A 24,427-nucleotide genomic window follows, 5' to 3' on the forward strand; every position below is an offset into this window, starting at 1 on the left:
CTTTGGGGGACCGTTATTCAGCTTACCACACCTCCTTAGGAATGTCAGTTAGAAGGAGACATTCTAACAATCATAAAAAATAAAAATGTTTTAAAATCACTGACAGGCGGGAAAAGAATAGTCATGGGAGCCGTCTACAGACTCTCGGGTTCCAAGTCGTTGAGGGAGACTCCAGAGCAGTGTTATCTACTTCTCAATCCTGGTTGCACCATAGAATCCCTTGAAGAGCACATAAAAAACAACCCAGGCTAGACCCCAATTCCTAGAGATTTTCAGTCTGGGTTAGCCCAGGCATCATTCTAAAATCTCCCCTAGGGGAATAAGCGCCCAGCTTCTGCAATCAGACTCATTGCATACAAAGGTCAGCTCCGCCACTGTGTGCTAACCTGAGTCACAATTATTGAACTTTGCCTCAGTTTCCTCTTCTAGACAAAGCTAAGGATAAGCTGACATAATACAAGCTCAATTCTTGTCACATAATAGATACTGCATAAATGTTACATGCTGTTTTTATGTTAAATGCCTCAAAGCTCTCCAGGGGGTGTCTCATTCCAACTCAGGCGGGAACCCAAAATGATTTGCGTGTGTCTAGGGTGTGAACAGTGGGATTAGGAGGCAACTAAGCATGGTCTCCCCTAACTGTCTGGTTATGATGGGCTCCGGGAGTGCTCGCCCCAAGGGAAGGGCAGCATTAGGAGCAGAGCTGCAGATCTCCTCATGCTGGCGTGTGTAAAAATTACATGAGTGAGTAAGAAGAAACCATCAGAAAAGCTGACACTGGGGGTAGGAAAGGTGTGGTGAGCTGTGCAAATGGGAGGACTGCTAAGAGCCGTCCAATAGTGTCAACAGATTTCGTATACACCAATTTAATGCTCATAAATATTACCCCCATTTTAAAGATAACGATAAAGTGCGTTTCGTAAAGATTATAACATGACTCGCGATAGTGCCGTGACAGAAACAAGATTCAACACCAAGTCTACATCCAAAAGGGAAACAGGAAGAAAAATGACGTTTGTAGAGCATCCACCTCTCTAGGAGTTTGCAGGGTCCTCCCAATTCCATAAGGTGGTATTTTCCTCCCCGTTTTACATGAACAGGATAGAGACCTGAGTGGCTAACTTGCCCAGGTCAAAAAGCTTACAAATGGTAAAACTGGGAGCCTGACTCCAGTCTGTCCACCTCTAAACCCCCGTCCTCTTTCCCATCACTTCCACCTTTCTCCACGCCTCCAAAGTGAATTGTAACAGCCAGAGCAAGAATCAAGAACATTTACTGAATCCTGACTCTGTATCAAATACTGTACTAGGAGCTTTCTATGCATTATTTAAGAAGAATCAAGTAAGGTCATCGTGACATAAAGACAAAATAGTTACTCTGTGTATGGCGCATGGGTCAGCAGCCTCACCTGGGAGGGTCGGAAATGCAGCTTCTCTGGACCCACCCCCTACGTATGGAGTCAAACAAAGTCTGCATTTTAACAAGATCCTCAGGTAACTCATCAGCACCTTAAGTTGGAGAAGACTGCTTTGGGTGGCTTTTTCTTACTGGTTATCTTTCCAAAGAGTTGTTTTGGTAATGTGTAAGTAAGGCCTAAGATTCTCCATTTACCAGAACTGACAGGGCACCAGTGAATGGTCCCCAGAAGCAGCTGTGGTTGGAGATGATGTCAGAGAGGGCAGGAGGCCCCACCTCCCTTTCCTCAGCACAACCTTTTCTCTTTGCGTGTTCCTGGGGGTTGGTCTCCAGCACACACCATTAGACTCGAAATATCCTCTGCAGGAGGGCACGCCACAGGACAAATTACACTGAATGTGGGATTAGCTAATAGCCCTAGAAAGCCAGACGGGATAAAGCAGTTCTTCTCAAACTCAAATTGTATGCAGACCTTGAAAAGGAAAACATTTCTTTCAGAGCCAGTGTGTGGACTTAAATTGTTCTTACTATAAATTTTCTGAAATAAAAAATACATATATCTTTGGACAACTATAAAAATAAGAGCAATTTATAAATTAAACGTAAGTGAAACTATAAAACCAACACAAATCAAATAAAGTAATACAAATCAAATATAGCAGACAATGATTTCTGCTAAAATAAATCACCTACCCCAGCATGACTAGGGCACTGACAGCTACAGCGTATCTTCTTTCTGGTCCAGAATCTGTGTATTATGTGTCCCCCAAATTGACTCCATTCTCTATTCAAACTGAAAGCCACTGAAATGCTGCCTGGCATATTAAGCCCATCTTCTTTACTCCTCAACCCTTGATAATTAAAGTAGTGCTGTTCGCCTCTGTCATGATCCTAAAAACAAACATAAGCTCCAGCACTGAGATCATTGGCTGAACTCCAATATGATGCTCACCCACATGCTCTAGAATATGCTTATTTCTCAGTTACTGTTGAAAGGAAAACGCAGAGTTAGATTATTATAATAGAAAGCTTGCTGACCTCCCTCCATGCCCCCAAGAACATGAGCAGACACCTAGGAATTTATCTTCAACTTGGGAAACACTGGGATAAAGAATTTGGAAAAACTTTACCCAAATAGTTAATAAGGGAAAATTCCTCTTGATATAAATATTTCAGCTAATAAATGCAGAAGAAATTATATAATTTAGAACTTTACAAACCCTAATGAATTAGTAAACCCAGGCATTGATAAACGAAGATTGCTGACATCCAGAAGGGATAACCAACAAAATGGGTCTGAAGTTTTGGGGGGGAAAAAATTGAACCTGTGTGTATTCCAACTCTCTAGATTACCAATTTACAGAAAATATAGGAGCAGAGGAGTGTGTTACATGACCTGGGGATGCAACTAGTAAAATCCAGATGATGTAAAATTCTAAAGGACGAACTAGTTTTTCAACAGACAAATTATAAAGAAAAACAGAGAGGAAAGGAGAACCTGTATCTCAATAGAGACTCCTGAGTCATATCTATAATTGACTTTATTTGGTCTGAGCTTTATTTGAATCTTAATTCAAACAAAAATAATTCAGGATTTTTAATTTCATAGGGGTAAAGATAATCTTAGGCTTTAAGTTTTGTAAAAGAATCCTTATTGTTTAGAGATATATACTGAAATATTATGAACCAAATAATATGATGACTTAGATTAGTTTCAAAATTATACTGGTTAATTTTATACGTCAGATAGGCTCAGCCCATGGTACCCAGTTTTTGGTCCAACACCAGTCTAGATGTTGCTGTGAGGATATTTTTTCATATGTGATCAAAACTTAAATAAGTAGACAGTGAGCAAAGCAAATTATCCTCCACATGGGTGGGAGGTGAGGGTAGGTATCTAATCTTTTGAAGGCCTTACGAGTAAACTGAAGTGCCCCAAGGAAGAAGTAATTCTGCCTCCATATTGTCTTCCCAATAGAAACTGAGAAATCAACTCTTCCCTGCGTCTCCAGCCTGCTGGCCTGCTCTACAGATTTCAGACTTGCTAGCTCTCATCATCTCAAGAACGAAGTCCCTAAAATAAATAAATAAACAAATAAACAAACAAACAAATAAATCTCTCCATATATTTACACACACACACACACACACACACACACACACACACACACACACACACCTGCTTTGTTCTGTTTCTCTGGAGAATCCTGACTACTACAAAACTTATATAGGGGAGAGGAGAAGCAGATAGGGAAATAGATAAACCATATTGGCCATGAGTTAGTAATTGTTGAAACTAGGTAATGGCTACATTATACTATTCTCTTTATTTTTAAATTTTCCATTTAAAAAGTTGGGAAGGATAAGAAAGAAATGGAAGAGCCAAGCCAAAAGAAATGGAAGAAAGCTGGTTTTTCTGTCAAGGGTCTGATGATAGAACAGCACATCGTAAATCAAGGCTGTCCTGAGAGAACCCAGGCTGTGACCCCAATACTCACAAGGGAGAAATTAAAGCTGGAAGGGCCTGGCCTTGGAGGCGACTCTTCTCTTGACCTTGAACTTCCAGTCTATTTTAGACTGCACCTTCTCTGGCCCCACAGCACATCCCTTTAGCACCACACTTCTGTCACACTTTTACTCTCCATCTCTTCTCACTAGCCAGAGCTCTTTACTAATCCAAGCACCAAGCTTGCACTCAAAAATATTTCATGCATGAATCAAAGCAATGCCTACTCTTAAGCCAACTCATACGCTACCACCTTCTAGCCCATATTTTCTTCTGTTAATCATTAGAGTCTACCACTAACTGCTCCAGTTTTTTGGCATTTTCATATCCTCTGATTTCAAATATTCACACCCTACCAACCAAATATTTGAGGTCTCTCTTGGGGGAGGCGTGTAGACACTGGCATTCCCAATCATACAACTTCGTAAAATGAACCTTCAAAATCCCATTTCTCGGCAGGAAACAAAATCCCATCCAACAAGCACCCTAATTTGCAGTGCTTTCCTTCCAACCTCATCGACAGCAAAACACTCCAACCTTTAGGACATGTCACGAATGTCATTCTTTTACAGAATTTCAATGTGACTATTCGTTCAAATGAGCTATTTCTTTGGCTTTGTCATAGTATTTCACATGTTTTGGGTATAAATTGATTGATTTTACAAATGGAGTGAGAAAAATCCTAGGATATCCTATCTTATACATTTTAAAACTGAAAAAAAAATCTAATGCCAGTTTAACTTCTGAATCTAATTTATAAAGGGAGACAGAAACTGTGTGAGAAAAAAAAAAAAAAATGAGGCAGAGGCATCTAAACTCCAGCCTCATTGAAATTCAAGTTCAGACAAGAAAAAGTGGATTTTTTTAGCTCACTATGCTCCATGGGAAATGCTCTGACCCCTATACAGGAAAATGAGAGGTCCGAGTGAGTTGAAGTCTCATTCCTGCCTGCCTCCTCTTCTGTCCCCTGATTTGACCCTGAAAGGCATTACTTCATCTCACAGAAATCTCCCCCTTTCTTCTGCCCTCACCTCACAGAAGGTCAGGTATACAAGTTCATGACAAAACCTCAAGGTAAATGAGAATAAACAAAGGGAATAAAGAGGATGAGTAACTGCTGCCTCAGCTGCCAGTGTCTGAGTTGGACTATGTGTCCAGGAAGAACAGCAAGTGTCCCTGAGAAAACCATACACAAAGAGCCTTCCTTTGACAGAAAGCAGAAAGAACTCCAGAAATTGTGTCAGTAACCAAAGTTGACAGCTATGCAAGAATGTCACCCATGTTTCCAGTTCCTGCTCTCCAGTACTTGGTACCATTTTAAACATCTGGAGGTAGATTTGCCACATTTAGCAACAACAACAAAAGTACAGAACGCTAGTGAAAACTGAATGTCAGATAAATATTTTTAGCATAGCTATGTCCTATACATTGCATGCCTTATTTGAAATTCAAATAATGAGCATCCTTTGTTTCCTCTGGCAACCCATGAAGGCATTTCCCTGAGGTAAAGAAACTTGCAACAGCTCAATGTGGAGGGTTCTCAAGCAATACTCGTAAAGTTAGTAAAGTAACTGACACTGAAGTGCCACATGAAAATAAGAGAAAACCAAGAATATTTCTTTCTCCCCAAGAATGAAATCCATTAGCCAGAGATTGACAAGTTTCTTTGAGTAAGAGAACTCAAGTTGACTTGGTTGTAACTTCTAAATATTTCCAAATCTCTATTTAAACATCCGTGCTTTTCTGAATTGCACCCTAACTATTTCTTAATCACAAGTGCTCCTGTGCCTTATTTATACAATGAGAAATTTGGTCTAAAAAAGTTGGTGGCTTCATCAAGTAAACTGAGGACGCCTGGGCCAAGGTTTCATTGTAAGAGGCCACCTGAATTCATGTGGGTTTGTCTTTTTTTCTAAATCAATAGATACTGAAAGTATAGCCACAATCAAATTGTGGGATATGGTAGGAAGGGAACCTAGAAATCCTCTGATATTAAAAGTGGGTCATTCTTATATTTAATAACATTGCAACCACAGGTCAGGGATGATTTCCAATGTTTCTTCCAACTTCTTCATGAGTCCCAACATCAGAGCCACTAAATCATTGGTTCTTTACTGGTTCTTTTGAAAATTGGTTCTGAGCAAGTAAAATAAGATGGGAAAGTCTTGGGACCCAAAGTAAGAAGGACTGTCACAAGGTTGGCCAAGTGTGAGGGACACTGTGTTAACCTTGTTCCTTCACACAGATTTAACACATATACAGAGGGAACCAAAAACATGTGTACACATTTTAAGAAAGGAAATAAAACTATTAAAATTGTAATACTTAATATATACCAATAACAAAAGATGAACACAAGTCGTGTGTATACAATTTTTGGCACCATGGTAGATGAGGACCTAATATTCAAGACATCTTTTGAATTCCTGTTGGAGTTTTGTTCCTTTTCCTGCAGTCAAATGCTACAGTTATCTATCTATCTGTCTATCTATCTATCTATCTTCTTTCTATTTAATTGTATTTTTTAAATATCAGTTTTCAGTGACGTCCTCTTTATTTTATTACCATACTTAAAACTCTAAACACACTCCCACCCCCAGCACTCTTCTCAGCATTTTTCACCATCTGCCATACTATATATTCTCTTACTTCATGTGTCATTCATGCCCTATCCCACCATTAGAATATCAGTTCCATGTGTGTAAGAATTTATATACATATTTTGTATTCCCAGTCCTCCACTCCCTCTCCTTTGGCAACCATCAGCTTGTTTCCTGTATCTATGGGTCTGTTTCTGTTTTGTTTTGTTTATTCACTTATTTTGTTTTATCAGATTCCACATATACTTGTAAATGAAATCATATGGCATTTGTCTTTCTCTGTCTGACTTATTTCACTTAACATAATACCCTCTAGGTCCATCCATGTTGTCACAAATGGCAAGATTTCATTCTTTTTTATTGCTGAGTAATATTCCAGTGTGTGTGTACATACCACATCTTCTTTACCTATTCATCTATTGATGGACATCTAGGTTGCTTCTATATCTTGGCTATTACTAGTAAAGCAGCAGTGAATATAGGAGCACATACATGTTTTCGAATTACTGTTTTGGATTTCTTCAGATAAACAACCCAGAAGTGGAATTTCTGAGTCATAAGGTAGTTCTATTTTCAATTTTTTTGAGGAACCTCCATACTGTTTTCCATAGTGACTACACTAATTTACAATCCCACCAACAGTGCACAACGATTGCGTTTTCTCTGCATCTTCACCAGCATTTGTTATTTGTTTATTTATTGATGAACAGGTGTCAGGTGATACCTAACTTGTTTTAATTTGTGTTTGTCTGATGATTAGTGACATTGAGCATCTTTCGTATGCCTATTGGCCATCTGTATGTCATCTTAGGAGAAATGTCTGTTAAGTTCCTCTGCTCACTTTTTAATTGGATTTTTTGTTTTTTGGTGTTAAGTTGTGTGAGTTCTTTATATATTTTGGGTATTAACCCCTTATCATATATATCATTTGAAAATATCTTCTTCCATTAAATAGATTGTCTTTTTGTTTTGTTGACGGTTTTCTTCGCTGTGTAAAAACTTTTTAGTTGGATGTGGTCCCATTTGTTTATTTTTCTTTGTTTTCCTTGCTCAAGGAGATATATCCAAAAAGAGACTGCTAAGAGAAATGTCAAAGAGTTTACTGCCTATGTTTTCTTCTGGGAGTTTCATAGTTTCAGGTCTAACATTTAAGTCTTTAATACTATAGTGATTTAGATTGGGTAATTTACGACATTTTGATCTCCATAAAGGAGTTGTTGGAAACTTACTTTTTTATTTGCTTTCATTTACTCTCGCTTTACAAATATTTATGGTGCACAACCTCTAGACCAGGTTGACAAGCTTCTGAGTACTACATCTTCCAAAGAGATAAATGAAAAGAAAGATGAAATTTGTTTTTCAGTGATTTCCGATGTAGATGATGTCCCAGAAAGCACACATATATGTACGTGTGTGTGTGTGTGTGTGTGTATATATATATATATATATATATATATATATATATATATAATACGTAATATATTATATATATAATTTTAAATTATATTTATGCATTTTACATTTTGTATTTTAAAACACTGACATTAACAGTATTTTTATGTGTTGGTCTAAAAAAATTAAGGAACATTATTCTAGCCACATTAATTCACTTTCTGTCTTTGGCTGCAAATATGAAAGTCAACCTTAAGTCAAAACCTTCTTAAAGCTTCCTAGTTTGAAAAAGACCCTGCTTAATTACTCAGGGGACTCTGAAGCACAGTGTGTTCTTTATAACTTAATTTGTTTGAGTTGTGACCAGTAGTCTGTTGCAACCCGAAACTAACGGACTTAAAAAAAAAAAATTATGAAAATCTAGAACTGTTTCGGAAGATGATTTCTTTATTTCTTTCTTCCATTAAAAATAATAGACTTCTTTATGGCTAACTGACCTTAAGTCTACCTGCAGTGCTGTCTAAAAAAATGTTCCCTATGAGAAGACCCCAAGTTGCCTCGTCATTTTAACAGTGGGCCTTATATCAAGTCCCAGCCAAAAAATAGTTAGGAAAGACTGGCTAATAACAGCACCTTAAATTTGTGTGAGACTTTTAACCCTTCAAAGTCCAATATCTGATTAATTCTACGGCGGCCCTTAAGGAATATGAGCAGGAATACAGGAAGGCGTGAGGCTATTACTCATCCAAACTTTCACAGCTGAGTCATGTCTTAAAACCCCAGTGTCCCACATTTCTGGCTTCAAGCCGTTTTCACTGTTCCTCACTGACAGAAATCAAAAAAGACATCTAAATGAGAGTAGCCCAAAACAAGTGAAAAACCAGCAATAACAGGACTTTGGTGGAAAAAAACAAAAACAACTAGAGACTGCTATGCAAGAAAAACAACAAGCCCCGCAAAGGCTGACGACGGTTTTTCAACTCACTCCTCTGGATTTACTTGGACACACTGAGGGACCTTGCGGTCCTACACGGGATTGCCTCTTGAAGTCCTGTCCAGGTCTTTGATACCACTATTCAGTGTCCCCATCCAGGGCTCTGGCCAGCACCAAAGGTACACAAAAGTTGGACTCTTAACTGGCACGGGGGATGCAAAATGAAAGCAGGACCAGAGGATTCTGGAAGCATTGCTCTTCATCAGCGCATGCACGGCTTACCATTCATTTAAACAATGCCCATGGATTAAGGACTTACTATGGACTAAGCACCTGCAAAATGCTTTACCTACAGTGTGTCATTTTATCTGCCCATCCTCCAGGGAGACAAATTACTCTTAGCCTCCTGGTATTAACAGAGTAGGAAACTAAGGCTTAGAAAAGATAAATAACTTATTGAAAGGGTTCTCATAGCTAGCTAAATGGCAGAGCTGAGATTCGAACCTAGTCTGGCTGACTCAGGAACCCACGCTCCTACTCATATGCTCTTGCTCTTCCCTGGGAGGCAATGCAACGTGGTGTTTGAAGGGCAATGAGGACTCCAGCAGGCCTGGCCCAGAGGGCAATTCAGGGCAGAAGCAGAAATAAGGGAAGAGGGCTAGAGGTGAGGCTTCAAAGATTCACCGTCCGCTGAAGAGGTTGCCAATCCTGCTGTAGGTCATGCTTCTCCGGGAACGATGTCATTACGGTGAAGAGGGAGAGAGGTGCCGCAGCTCCTGGCACACGGCTCTTCTGCCAGTGTCAAGAAGCTAGTAAAAGCTTTAAAGCGAGGAAGTTACATGGTCTAAATGGTATTTCAGGAAGCTTAATTTGGCAGCCGTGCACAGAAGATATCAAAGGCAGCAAGAGGCTGGAGGCTAGGAAACTGGTTAAGAGGCACTTGCAGACACTCATTTCTGAGATGATGAGTCTGAGTCAGAACAGAGTAGTGGGAACAGAGCAAAAGGACGAAGGTGAGACATACCTACCTGGGAAGAAGAACTGACCGGCGCTGGGGATCTATATAGCCACAACTGTGGTCCACGAAGGTCTCAGTGGAAGAGAGCAGGAAAGACATTCCCAGAGCCATTCGTCGCCCCAGCCCTGCACACTCAGGAACCTGCCCCTCTGTCTCCTCACCAGACCACAAACTCCAAGGAGTCTGGGAGACTTCTTGCGTCTGGCAGCGCCACAGCTTTCCCTCATTGCCCTGGGTGTTTGGTAGACTCAATAAATACTGACTGGCAGTCTGTTTCCTCTGCCTGGAATGCTCTATGCCCACCTTTGCCGGGAAACTATGTAGGAAGGCCTCCCTGCGGACCCAGCACGTCTCTTCCTCAGAGACCTCTGTGACCATCCTAATTAGGTCTTCCACTTTTCCTCCCCATACAAATGTTGTATTCACCGTATTTAGTACAGTGTGGACTTCAGTATCTGGATAGTTGAAATTTATTTTTATTTCCTCTTGTTGTTGTTGTCGGCTGTGGTTTCCTGCCTCCCCCCACCAGACGATAAGCTCCACAAAGTCCGTTTTTCTTTTCACCATTGCGTCCCCAAAAGTGAGGTCTCATGGAAATACAACACGAGCCACATTTGTAATTTGCAATTTCCATTAGCCGCATTTAAAAAAAAAAAAAAGAAGAAACAGGTGACATTAATTTAATACTATATTTCTTTTAACCAAATAATCCAAAATGTTATCATTTAAACAGGTAGTCTATAGAAAAAAAATTGTTAATGAAATAGTTTACGTTCCTTTTTCTTTGTAAAAAGTCTTCAGCTTCTGTGTTTTACACTTTTAGCACTTCTCAGCTGGGACGAGCCACAGGTCAAGTGTCCCATAGCCCCATGTGGCTACTGGCTGCCATAGTGAACAATACAGATCCTTGCAGGATGTTTGACGTGTATTACTTACTTTCTGAACAGCTGATTCATGACAAAGGGAGGGTGGGGAGGGGAGAAATGGTTAGGTGGGCATTATGAGAACCATCTCCATAAATGAGGACATTGGTTTGAAGATATCATGTAACCTGTTGCCCAAGATCACTTGTCTTGTGAGTGAAAGCAAGACTGAGAATGCAGTCTGCCTTTCTCAACGGTGCTGCCTGCACCCACGAAGGCAACATAACAAGTCTGGTCAAGCCAGACTGCTTTGAAATCTCTCTCTCCTCCAGCTGAAACCTCGCAGGGCTCCTATAAGATATCGTTTGGAATCTCACAGACACTCTCATTTCAAAAGTATTATGTGACCATTGCAGGCTGACATGAGAGCCTGCCCTTCCTCCTCCACACATCGTTTAGAGGCACCCTCATCTCATTTGCTGCTGTCCATTAGGACTCTGCTATGACCAAAACAAATACACAAATAGCTAGACATAGAGATAGAGATATAGAGATACAGATATACTGAAGTTCCCCAAGTATGCTAAGCTTTCTAACATTCTTCCTTAGTTCTGTATAGTCTTTCCGCTGCCTGGAACCCTTCCCTTCTTTGCCTAATTAATACCCATCCTACACGACTCAGTTCAAGAAAAAAAGAAGGAAAAGGAGATGGAAAAAATTCAATTCAGCCGCCATCTCATTTCAGCCAAGGAATCTCCCTGACCCACTCACCAAGTATGAAGGTCCCCTTTTCTGTGTTCCCAAGGCATTCTGGAGGAATTTTTCATGCATATCATTATTATACACCTACGGTCTCCCTCACTGGACTGTGAGCTTCTGGAAAGTCAGAACTACGTATGTCCTTTATGTCCCCATTGCCTAGCATTTATTGAATGGGTTGTTAAACAAGTAGATAAGTGAATGGATGTGTGATGACCGTACTCATTGTCTTGTTCAAGTATAAGAAGCAATACCCAGTCCCACACAGTCCAAAGAGTTAAGAGGATAGAGTACTCTTGCAATAGCTGCATCTCACTCAGACCAGTTGTCAAGGTGTGGACCACAGTGACAAGAGCAGACAGCACCAGCAGAGTACCCTGTGATGCCTCCAACCATTTCGTAAGAAGCAATGTCCTAAGCTGTGCAGAAAATGTAGCAAAGCTGGTACTCCCCAGGAGGTCAGGAATGTGTGGAAGTTGTGAAATACTTAGGAATGTAGTGGGTAAGAAGCATAGTAAGCATGAGAAAGTGGTCACAGAGCCAAGGAGCCCGGGAACAGTGACCTGGAGGGGACAGAGGACATGGAGTTGTTGGTATCTGTCTCCCCCTGGTAGGGCAGATGGTGGTAACTATACTGAGCAAAAGGCAGGACCACAAAAACTTAGTTCTCCCTAACTCACCCCGCCCTGGGCAAGGATGTTCAGCCTCTTAGAGGGAATACTTAGAGAGGTCTTTATAGAGGGGCCTCTTGGCTGTATCCTGGGATTGTGATCTGTAGTAAGTCTTGGGCCAGAGCTTCTAACCTCTGATACAGCACACTGGTGTGCCCCTGGTGGGCGCAGGTGTGTCAGAGGAAAATACAAATTCCCTCAGTCCCAGAAGCAGGCAGATGAGGCTAAGGGGGGGCCAAGCCTGTGGAAGCCTGACCCTCCTGGACTGTTGCCTAGGAATGAGTCTTCGCATCTACACAGTGCCAGGTTCTATGTACATTGTGACATGAAAAATGTTGGAAAGCATTGAGGTAAACTATAATAAACGAATGAGCAGCACCAGAGATATAAGGTGAAAAGGATTTTGTTTCGACAGGGCCAAGTGGGCAGAAAGTAATAGATATCATGGTAAGTAGGATCCGGCCCAATAGCCTTGCAGGATTGCAAGCTCACAAATGTAAGTACAGACCCAGGCCAGCCTATTTGTGTGTGCGTAAGTAACAGTAACCCACAAGGCTAAGGCCCAGGTCCTCAACACACTCCTGAAAAACAAACAAATCAAGGCAGGTGACACTACATCCCTCAAATAGCCCATATTTCCTGGTCACAAGAGGCAGACCAGGGGCCAGAGTCAGCCCTACAGCCGTGCCTGGCACATCCCCACCTCCCTCCCTGGCAGGGGCTGGCCCAGGGAGAAATTGCTCCTTTGGAATTAGAAAGTCTGACAGAATTTCTCATGCATTCCATCATTATCACCTCATAGACAAGCTGGAAAATGAGAGGGAAGGGGTTGTCATTGTTAGTGAAACTGGGGCCATTACTCCCATACCCAACATTTACTCTTCTGCCACTGTTTGCCTTTGCCTTTTCAAGCATAGATATGAATACAGGCTTGGACAGAGGTGGGCATGCACATAACCAGAGAACCACAATGCTACCTGAGAGAGCACTAAAGGTATCAGAAAAGCATGGCTTCGATTAAACTTCTACTCAATTGGAAACCAAAACAAACACCTCTCCTTATATTACGAAGCTGCTCAGAAATATACTTCACAGTCACAGCAAATGGACCCAGAGCTGTACTGGGGCCAGGGTGTAGGAGGAAGGCAGAAGCTGAATGTGGCAAGGAAGGTCTAGTCTCTCTAAACATGTGTAAGACCAGTCCCACCTGTCAGAGTGACTCTAGCTGTCATCACTCTTCTGTGACCTAAGTGGGCTGGAGAATACAGATCCAGCTGGCACAAAGTGATATGGAGCAGACAGCCCCAAGGGTGTGTGTGTACGTGCTAAAGCTACCGTGGCACAATAAGAGCTCTAGCCAAGGAGAAGCTAACAGCTGAGATGTAAATAAGCCCTGCCTGGGTGTGGCAAATACCAAAAAGGAGAAACTAAAGCTAATCCCCACCACACCCAGACTCAGCCAAAGATCCAGATGTCACCTGCACTCCTTCTGTGCAACACTACCTGTGGGGAACTGAGCACCTACAAGAGGAATGTAAGCTCTACTAAATCCCAAACTAAAGTCATCCAGGGCCTTCACTGAGACGTACTCTCTAAACTTTGCTCCCAACTTCTGAAATGGTTCTCCAATATTTGGAAATGACGGGAAGGCAAATATCTTCGTTCCCCAAAGCTGGTAAAATGCTCACTCACTCATCATCCATCATGGGCTAAGGAAGAATTAGGGTGTCTCCTTGATGTGAATCTTACCCTGATACTGCAAAGGCTGCCTCCAGTCCCAGGCTGGCAGTGACACCATGATGACCTCAACTTTTTTGCTTCCCATTATTCCTCCACCTCCTAGGCCAAGACAGGAAAAGTGAGTTTTTCTTGGTAATGAGATACTCTGCTCCCATTGTCTTAAGGACCGGAAATGGGGAAAGCACAGGCTTCTACTGTCCAAAAGGATGAAGTCAATTTGATAGCCCGTGTGTTCTTGCTTCTCCAAGCGATGCAGGGAAAATACTGAAACCAGGGGTCCAGCCCCACCTTGGCTCACGTCAAGCTGCACAGAGTTGGAGGTACCTGGGGGGTGTGTGTGTCTCAAGGCAGGTAGTTATGTAAAAAAAAGAAAAATTACAAGCAAAACCACAAAATGCATCAAAAGAGCACAAGACAAAAGTAGGAAGAAAGAATAAAGGCAATAAATAGAAAACAGTAACAAATATGGTAGATATTAATACAACTGTATCAATAATCACTTTAAACGTCAGTGGTCTAAATACCAGTTAAAAGACAAGTTTGTCAGAATGGAGTGAAAAAGATCCAACTATATGTTGTTTACAAGAAACTCATTTTAAATATAAAGATACAAATAGATTGAAACTAAAGGGATAGAGAAAGATATGCTAACACTAATCAAAAAAAGTGGCAGTAGCTATATTAATCTTAGACAGAGCAGACTTCAGAGTAATCAAAGTTATCAAGAATAAGGAGGGGCATTGCATACTGATAAAGGGGTACATTCCCAAGAAGATATAAAAATTTTTAATGTACATAGTCCTAAAAACAGAGCATCAAAATACATGAGGCAAAAACTGATAAAACTGCAAGGAGAAATAGATGAATCCACAATTCTAGTTGGAAATTTTCACACCCTCTATGAGAAATGGACAGATCCAGCAGGCAGAAAACCAGTAAAGACATAGTTGAACTCAATAGCACCATCAATCAACTGCATATAATTGGCATCAATAGACTACCTCATCCAACAACAGCAGAACACACATTTCTCTCAGGCTCACATGAAACATCCACCAAAATAGGTCACTTTCTGGACCAGAAAAAACACCTTAACAAATTTGAAAGAATGGAAATCATACAATATACGCTCTCAGACCACAGTGGAATTAAACTAGAAATCAATAACAGAAAGAGATAACCAGAACATTGCAAAATACATGGAGATTAAACACAATTCTGGGTAACACCTGGGACAAAGAAAAAATCTTGAGAGAAATTTTGAAATGTTTTGGGCTAATTGAAAATAAAAAATATAACTTATCAAAATTTGTGGATTATAGCAAAAGCAGTGTAGTACAAAATTTATAGCACTGAGTGTATATACTTAAAAAAGAGGAAAGATCTACAATGAATAATTTAAGCTTCCACCTTGGAAATTAGAAAAAGAAGAACAAATTAAATCCAAAGTAAGCAGATAAAAAAGAAATAATAAGCACTAGGACATAAATAAATGAAACTGAAAACAAGAAATCAATAGAGAAAAATCAACAAAACCAAAAGCTAGTTCTTTAAAAAAAAAAAAAAAAATCAATAAAATTGATGTCTGTAACCAGACTAAGGAAAAAAGAGAGAAGACACAAATTACTAACATCAGAAATGAAAGATGGGATATCATTAAAGTTCCCATGAACATTAAAAGGTAATAAAGGAATACTATGAGAAACTCTATACCTACAGATTTGACAACCTAGATGAAATGAACCAATTCCTTGAAAGACACCACTGACCAATCTCACATACAACAATTTGAATAGGCCTATGAGGTGTGATCAAACAATATGGTGAATGTTTAAATTTTTAAAGTTTATTGTTACAGTAAAAGACACACTGCCATTAATCCCCTTCAAAATACTCCCCCTCGCTTTGAACACACTTGTTTCATTGTTCTTGCCACTTTCCGAAGCAGTTCTGGATGTCCTCTTTCATGAGTGACTTTAGTTGTGCTGTCATGGCTGCCTAGATGTTGTGAATCATTTTGACTTTGGGGAAGAGCCAGAGGTCACACGATGCCAGATGCGGTGAATAAAGTGGATGAGGACACACCATAATATTTTTATTTGACAGAAATTGCCCTATACCAGAATCAATGTGCAACATGGAGCGTTGTCATGATGGAGAGTGATTTACGGCACACTTTAACTAAGTACTTCATTATTTTTTGGTACATACGTAAATGGCATTTTTAAAGTTCATACTGCACTTGTTCATGCTGGTATATAGGAAAACAATGGACTTTTGCACGTTAACCATGCATAATAAAACCATGCTATAATTGCTTATTAGTTCCAGGAGTTCATTTTGTTGATTCTTTCAGATTTTCTACAAAGATGATTATGTCATCTGTGAACAAAAACAGTTTTATTTCTTCCTTCCCAATGGTTACCTTTTATTTCACTTTCTTACCTTACTGTAATTAGTTAAGACTTCAAGTACGAGAAAGGCTGTGTGTCACACATCGCTTACGGTACAGCAACTTCTGTCAGATAAAAACATTATGATGTGTCCTTATCCACCTTATTCACCGAATCTGGCACCATGTGACTTCTGGTTCTTTCCAAAGTCAAAATGACCATGAAAGGTAAACGTTTTAAATTGACTCAGGACATCGAAGCTGCTAACAGTGCAACTGAAAACATGAAACAGGACTTCCAGAACTGCTTCAGAAAGTGGCAATAATGATGGGATGAGTGTGTTCGAGTAAGGGGAAATATTTTGAGGCGGATTAATGGCAATATGTCTTTTACTGTAATAATTTCTTTAAATTTAAACATTCACTGTATTTTGTGATCACACCTCATATGCTTTTTCTGCATCTATTGATATGATTTTGTGATTTTTCTTCTTTAATCTATTGTGATGAATCACTTTAACTGATTTTTGAATGTTGAACCAGCTTTGCACTCCTGGGATAAATCCCATTTTGTTGTATATGATTATTTTTATACGTTGTTGTAAGTATTTTTACTAATAATTTTGCTGAGGAGTTTTGCATCTGTGTTCCTGAGATATATTGGTCTGTAGTTCTGTTTTCCTGAAATGTCTGTCTGGTTTTGCTGTTAGGATAATGCTAGCCTCATAGACTAAGGAGGTATTCCCTTTGCTTCTATCTTCTGGAAGGGATTGTAGAGAATTAGTATAATTTCTTTCTTAAATGTTTGGTAAAATTCACCAGTGAACCCACCTGAGCCTTGTGCTTTCGGTTTTAGAAGGTTATTAAGTACTTACTCAATTTCTGTAATAGATATACGACGTGTGATCAAAAACTATGGTGAATGTTTAAATTTAAAAAAAATTATTACAGTAAAAGACATATTGCCATTAACTCCCCTCTAAGTACTCCCCCTCGCTTCGAACACAGTTATCCCATTGTTCTTGCCACTTTCTGAAGCAGTTCTGGAAGTTCTCTTTCATGTCTTCAGTTGCACTGTCCTGGCTACCTCAATGTCCTGAGTCAATTCAAAATGTTTAACTTTGATGGTCATTTTGACTTTAGGCAAGAGCCAGAAGTCGCCTGGTGCCAGATCCGGTGAATAAAGTGGATGAGGACACACCATAATGTTTTTATTTGACAGAAATTGCTGTACCAGAAGTGATGTGTGACACAGAGTCTTTCATTGTGATCACAAAATATAGTGACTGCTGCTGCTGAGTGCCATCCAACAGAAAGGCAGGGATCTTCAATAGGGAAGTGGCCATCGAAGCATAGTAACCGTGTGTGACAAGTTTCAACTTGTTTGGTGCAGCCAATTGGGTTGAGCTATGGTTGAGAGAAGGTGCATACTTAGATAAAAATTGAATAAAATACATACAAGATCTATATGAGGAAAACAGTAAACCATTGATGAAAGAAATCGAAGAACCAAATAAATGGAGCGATATAACATGTTCATGAATAGAAAGACTCAGTATTGTCAAGACATCAATTCTTTCCAATTTGATTTATAGTAGATTCAATGTAATCCCAATCAAAATCTCAGCAAGTTACTTTTGTGGATGCCAACAAATCAATTTTAAAGTGTATGTGGAAAGGCAAAGACCCAATATAGCCAACACAATATCGAAGAAAACAAAATCAGAGGACCTGATCTCAAGATTTACTATAAAGCTGCAGTAATCAAGACAGTGTAGTATTGGCAAAAGAACAGACATATAGATCAGTGGAACAGAATAGAGGGCCCAGAAACACACACACACACACACACACACACACACACACACACAAACTGATCTTTGACAAAAGATCAGAGGCAATACAATGCAGAATAGATAGTCTTTTCAACAAATGGTGTTGGAACAACTGGATATCCACATGCAAAAAAATGAATCTAAACAGAAACTTTATACCCTTCACAAATGTTAACTCAACATGTATCATAGACTTAAATGTAAAACTGTAAAACTCCTAGAAGACAACACAGAGGAAAATCTAGGAGACCGTCAGTATGACGATGACTTTTTAGAAAAACACCAAAGGCAGGATCCACGAAAGAGATAATTGATGTCAGATTTACTACAATTCAAAACTTTTGCTCTGCAAAAGACACTCTCAAGAGAAATAGAAGACAATGGAGAAAATATTTGCAAAAGATATGTCTGATAAAGAACTATTATCCAAAATATACAGAGAACTCTTAAAACTCAATAATAAGAATACAGAAAGAAATTGAAGAAGACACAAATAAATGGAAATATAATTCATGTTCATGAATTGGAAGAATACTGCTTAAAAGCCCATATTACCCAAAGCAATCTACAGATTCACTGTTATCCCTATCAAACTTCCAATGGCATTTTTCACAGAAATACAACAAAAATCCTAAAATTTCTGTAAAACCACAAAAGACCATAAATAGCCAAAGCAATCTTGAGAAAGAAGAATAAAGCTGGAGGTATCACACTCCCTGATTTCAAACTATGCTACAAAGCTATAGTAATCAAAATAATATAGTAATAAAAACAGACACATAGATCAACGGAACAAAAGAGAGAGCCCAGAAATAAACCACAAATATGGTCAATTAATTTACGACAAAGAAGCCAAGAATATACAATGGGGAAAGGACAATCTCTTCAATAAATGGTGTTGGAAAAACTGGACAGCCACATAGAAAAGAATGGAACTGAACCACTATTTTACACTATACACAAAAATCAACTAAAAATGGATTAAAGACTTGAACATAAGACCTGAAACCACAAAACTTCTAGAAGAAAATATAGGTGGTAAGCTCCTCAACATCTTGGCAATGATATTTTGGATTTGACACCAAAAGCACAGACAACAAAATAAAAAATAAACAAGTGGGACTACATCAAACCAAAAAGCTTCTGCTCAGCCAAGGAAACTCAACAAAATAAAAAGACAACCTACCCAATGGGAGAAAATATTTACAAATCATATATCTGATAAAGGGTGAATATAAACTATATAAAGAAATTATACAACTCAATAGCAAAAAAAGAAAAAATATCCAGTTAAAAATGGGCAGAGAATCTGAATCGACATTTTTCCAAAGAAGATATAAAGATGGCCAACAGGAATATGAAAAGGTACTCAACATTACTAACCAGCAAGGAAATGCAAATCAAAACCACAATGAAATATCACCTCACACCTATTAAAACAGTTATTATAAAAAAAGACAAGAGATAACAAGTGTTGGCAAGGATGTGGAGAAAAGGGAATGTAAATTGGTGCAGCCACTATGAAAAACAGTATGGCGGGTCTCAAAAACCTAAAAATAGAATCACCATTTGATCCAGCAATCCCTCTTCAGGGTATTTATCTCAAGGAAACAAAATCATTGCCTTGAAAAGATATCTGCACTCCCATGTTCATTGCAGCAATATTTACAATAACCAAGACATTGAAACAACCTAAGTGTCCATAGACAGATGAATGGATAAAGAAAATGTGGTATGTTATTCACAATAGAATATTATTAAGCCATAAAATAGAGGGACATCCTGCCATTTACAATGACATTGATGGACCTTGAGAGCATTATGCTAAGTGAAATAAGTCAGACAGACAGACACATACTGTATGATCTCACTTATATGTGGAATCGAAATAAAACCAAACCCACAGGCAAAGAAAACAAATTGGCGGCAAGCACAGAGGCAAGCACAAGAGGGGTAGAGAGAGGTAGGAGAAATGGGTGAAGGTGGTCGAAAGGTACAAATCTCCAGTTATAAAATAAATAAGTCCTGGGGATGTAATATACAGCATGGTGACTATAGTTAACAATGTATATTTGCAAATTGCTAAGAAATTACATCTTAAAAGTTTTTAGCACACAAAAAAATGTAGCTATGTATGGTGATAGATGTTCGCTAAACTTATTACGGTAATCATTTCGCAATACATACATCTATCAAATCATTTTGTTGTACACCTAAAACGAATACAATGTTATATGTCCTTTATAGCTCAATTAAAAAAAAAAAAACAACTGGATAAAAAAGTGGGCAAAAGACATGAATAAACATCTCACCAAACAAGGTATACAGATGGCAAATAGGCATATGAAAAGATGTTCAACATGTCGTTAGGGAATTGTAAGTTACAACAACAGTGAGATACCACTATACACCTATTATAACAGCTAAAATCCGAAACAGACGTGAAACAATAGGAACTAAAATTCATTATTGATGGGAATGTGGTACAGCTACTTTGGAAAATAGTTTGGCAGCTTCTTACAAAACTAATCATAGTCTTATCATGTGATCCAGCAATCATGCTCAGTGGTATTCATCCAAAGGAAGTGAAAACTTACGTCCACGCAAAAACCCACACAGAGATGTTTATAGTAGCTTTATTCATAATTGCCAAAATTTGGAAGCAACCAAGATGTCCTTCAGTAGACGAATGAGTAAATAAAGTGAAATACAACCATATAACGGAATATTATTCAGTGATAAAAAGAAAGGCGCTATGAAGACATATCAAAACAATATGGAGGAAACTTAAATGCATATTACTAAATAAAAGAAGCCAATCTTAAAGGTATACCTACAATATGATTCCAATTATATGACATTCTAGAAAAGGCAAGACGATGGCGACAACAGAAAGATCAGTGGTTGCCAGAGGTTAGGAAGCAGGGAGGACGAACAGGCAAAGAACTGAGGATTTTTAGGGCAGTGAAACTATCCTATGTGATACTATAATGGTGGGCACATGTCATCATTCTACGTTTTCTGAAACCCATAGTATATGCAACACCAAGAGAGAACTGTAATGTAAACTATGAACTTTGAGTTACAATAATGTATCAATGTAGGTTCGTCAAAATGTGTCACACTGGTGCAACATGTTGATAATGGTGGAGGCTATAAATGTGTGAAGGCAGGGAGTAATGGGATCTCTATATTTTCTGCTCAATTTTGCTGTGAACCTAAAACTGCTCTAAAAAAATAAAGTATTTTTCTTTAAAGGCACTGCAGGTAGATGCCCAATATATAAAGACACGTGAACAACCAGACAGTATCACTTTCCAGCACCTGGCAGGGGCATCAAAAAGGGGGGCCCACCAATTTATCCTTTGTCTGGCATCTACGAGCATCTTCACACAGCCTAAAAGTCATATTCTGTGCTCTCAAACAACCCTTGTTTTCATGAGCCAAAAATGGAGAGGCCTCAGTGAATCAACAAGGAGGGAGGTGAAGAAAGCAGCAGGCACGGCTGCTTGGTAATAACAAGAAGGCACTGTCTGGAAATCGTGTCCAGCACACTGCAGGGGAGCTCTCTGGGTACCTCAACGGAAGCCAGTTATGCCAAGCCAGCTGAGTTATCCTCTGGCCCTGGCCCAAGAAAGAACCTCCCTGAAATACCTGCCAAATTCCACAGTCACTTGTGAAATGTAGGTCACCCGCTGCAGGCCCACAAGGATCGTCATAACCCTGAAGGGAACATTCACAGCTCAAGAGGCTTCCTCACTGGCCCTGATTTTTTTATCCTTGCACCATTGCATTGTTCACTTTGTTGCTCTCCTCTGAAATCCCTCTAGTTTACCCCAATTTCAAGAGTTCTGTTTGCCGTTCTCTGTAACAAGACTGTGCTGAAACAGTTACTCTTGGGACCTTGCCAAGAGGAGAGGACACTAGGGCCTGCTCACACTTCCTCCCAGGAGCATGCCCTGACTGGATCCTCCTGGAAGAGCCGGTGTCTCCCATGCTAAGGTAATGTATACACCTGCACCTTGGAGCACCCCCTCTTGGGACCAGGCATGTGGCCACATTTCCACCAGCAGGTAGGAAGGGCAGTTATCAAGAACCCTGTGCCCCAACAGACCTGGAGACAAACCCATCCGGGGGACCATCCCATCTTGTGTGCATGCCCGTCCATGCCAAAAGAATTTAAGTTTGCTTACAAAAGTTAATAGGGTTGGTAACATAAAATAAAGATGCATGAGAAAAATGGGAAGTTGAGGGGCCAGGAAATTCTGAATTGGGAGTGGGGAAAAACTGACAGCAATTGAATGGTCTCTAACTTCATCTTTTCCACCTCATTCTTTCCTTCTTTTACTGTACTGGTTCTCCGTGATTCCAGCTCTCTTGTCAAAGTCACCAAAGACCCCCACATTGCTAACTTCAATGGCCAATTCTGCCCTAATCTTACTTGAGCCACGAGCAGAATTTATAGAGCTGATCATTGTCTCCTCCCTCGAAAATATTCCCCCTTGTTTTTCCTCTTCACCAGCCCCTCCTTCTTTCTCTGGTTACTCCTGATCTCTCAGCTTCTTACAATTGGAATGTCCTAAGGCTCAGTGTTTAGAACTCGTTTCATTTCTCTCTATCCTCAGTACCCTCAGTACCAGGGGATCGCATCCTGTTTCACGGAGTTAAATACTATGCCACATGCCCACTACACCCAAGAGTTCATCTTTAGCCCAGACTTCTCCGCTGAATTCTAGACTCCTATAGCCAATGGCCCACTCAGCATCTCCACTCAGATGTTTAACATACATCGCAAATTCAAAACTGTCCCAAACAGAACTCCTGATATCCTCGACCCACAGTGCTTTACCCACAGTTTTCCCCCCTTGAGGACAACGTTCTCCCTGTTACTCACACCAAGAGTTTTAGAGTTGTCCTTGACTCCTCTCCTTCTCTTACTTTCCACGTCCAATCCATCAGAAAATCTTATTGGCTCTAGAATATGCTCAGGGCCTCACTGCTTCTCACCATCCTCTCCATGATCCCACCCCCACATGACCACTTTGGTACAGACCTCAGTTATTAAAATGGTCTCCTAACTAGACTCTCAGCTTCTGCCTTTGCCCTTTTCAGACTATTCTCAACACAGGAGCTGGTGTTATCCTGCTGAAATGTAAGTCAGACCCAGGTCCTCGCAAGGGCCTCCGTGGCCCTCCGTGATTTATTCCCATCACGTCTCCAGTCTCCTCTCCTCGTCCTCTCTTCTCAGCCACTCCCTCCCAGCCACACTTGCCTCCCTGCTTCTCCTTGAACACGCCAGCTCCCCTCCACCCTTAGACCTTTGTACTTGCTACTCCTCCTGCTTGAAATTCTCTTCCCCCTAACCTCCTCTAAGCTTTTGCTCAAATATTTTCTCAATGAGGCCTTCCTTGGTCACCTTATTTAAAACTGCAATAGCTTCAACACCCCATTCCCCTTTCCTGTTTTGTTTTCCCCATAACACATCCATCATTTACTGATTTATTTTGTTAATTACAACTCCCCTTACTAGAATGAAAGTTCCTTGAGTGCAGGATTTCTTTTTTCTATTTTTCTTTATTGCTTAATCCCTGGGTCTTAAAACTGTGCCTAGCATATAGTAAATAGTTCAGTATGCACACACCTTCCCACAACTACTTTGCCTATTTAACGACAATGCTAGATCCTAACATAGAAGGAAACGAAATATCCATAGAACATTAGAATTAGGCTAGTCTTAGCTTGGCCTCAATCAGCCACACCTCACAATAGGCAGGCTGGGGAAACACTCACGATTATAGGAGTCGAGAAAGGCAGACCATGACTCCCACAGTAGGGAAGTGGGTTAGGGTAAGAGTTGACAAACTAAAGGTAATACAACTTTTACTGAATTTCTACCATGCGATAGACTCTGCACCAGGCTCTTTGCTGACATTTCATTAAACCCATACCACCCCGGAAGCAGGCATAATTACCCCCATTTCACAAATTTAAAAAATTGAAGTTCAGAGAGAGATGAAGTTATTTGCACAGTGTCACAAATACATAGGAGAATCAGGATTCAAACTAGGTCTATATGAATCAAAAATTCTTGCTCTTTTCACACCAAAGATTACTCTAGAAAAGATAAACTAACCTTTGAAACCTTTGAACATTTTTCAGATCAATTCTCCCTTCCTAGCAGTCATTCACCATTCTTGGTCTCAGTAGATCAAGTACCTAGAATTGGGGCAGAAGGGATAAAAAAGAAGATGCTAAAACCAAGCCTTTGTTTCTCAGTTTTAATGTTGAAAATTATCCAACA

At 39.9% G+C, this 24,427-nt stretch overlaps 1 protein-coding gene across 5 annotated transcripts in view; it reads right to left on the bottom strand.

Annotated features, from left to right (window-relative positions):
* The window catches only part of TMEM45A (transmembrane protein 45A), an 85,983-nt gene that overhangs the window by 36,543 nt on the left and 25,013 nt on the right, over positions 1-24,427 (bottom strand). For 3 of the 5 annotated variants that reach the window (XM_019756483.2, XM_019756478.2, XM_074332860.1), the window contains exon 2: positions 24,260-24,342. The exons of the other annotated variants lie outside the window; for them this stretch is intronic. In XM_019756483.2, the coding sequence (XP_019612042.1) occupies positions 24,260-24,278 (19 nt within the window). In that variant the 5' untranslated portion in view covers positions 24,279-24,342. The remainder of the gene's footprint in view (positions 1-24,259; positions 24,343-24,427) is intronic. 5 annotated transcript variants of the gene reach the window in all.

This window comes from Rhinolophus sinicus, linkage group LG01, assembly GCF_036562045.2.
Source record: "Rhinolophus sinicus isolate RSC01 linkage group LG01, ASM3656204v1, whole genome shotgun sequence".
Lineage (NCBI taxonomy): Eukaryota > Metazoa > Chordata > Mammalia > Chiroptera > Rhinolophidae > Rhinolophus > Rhinolophus sinicus.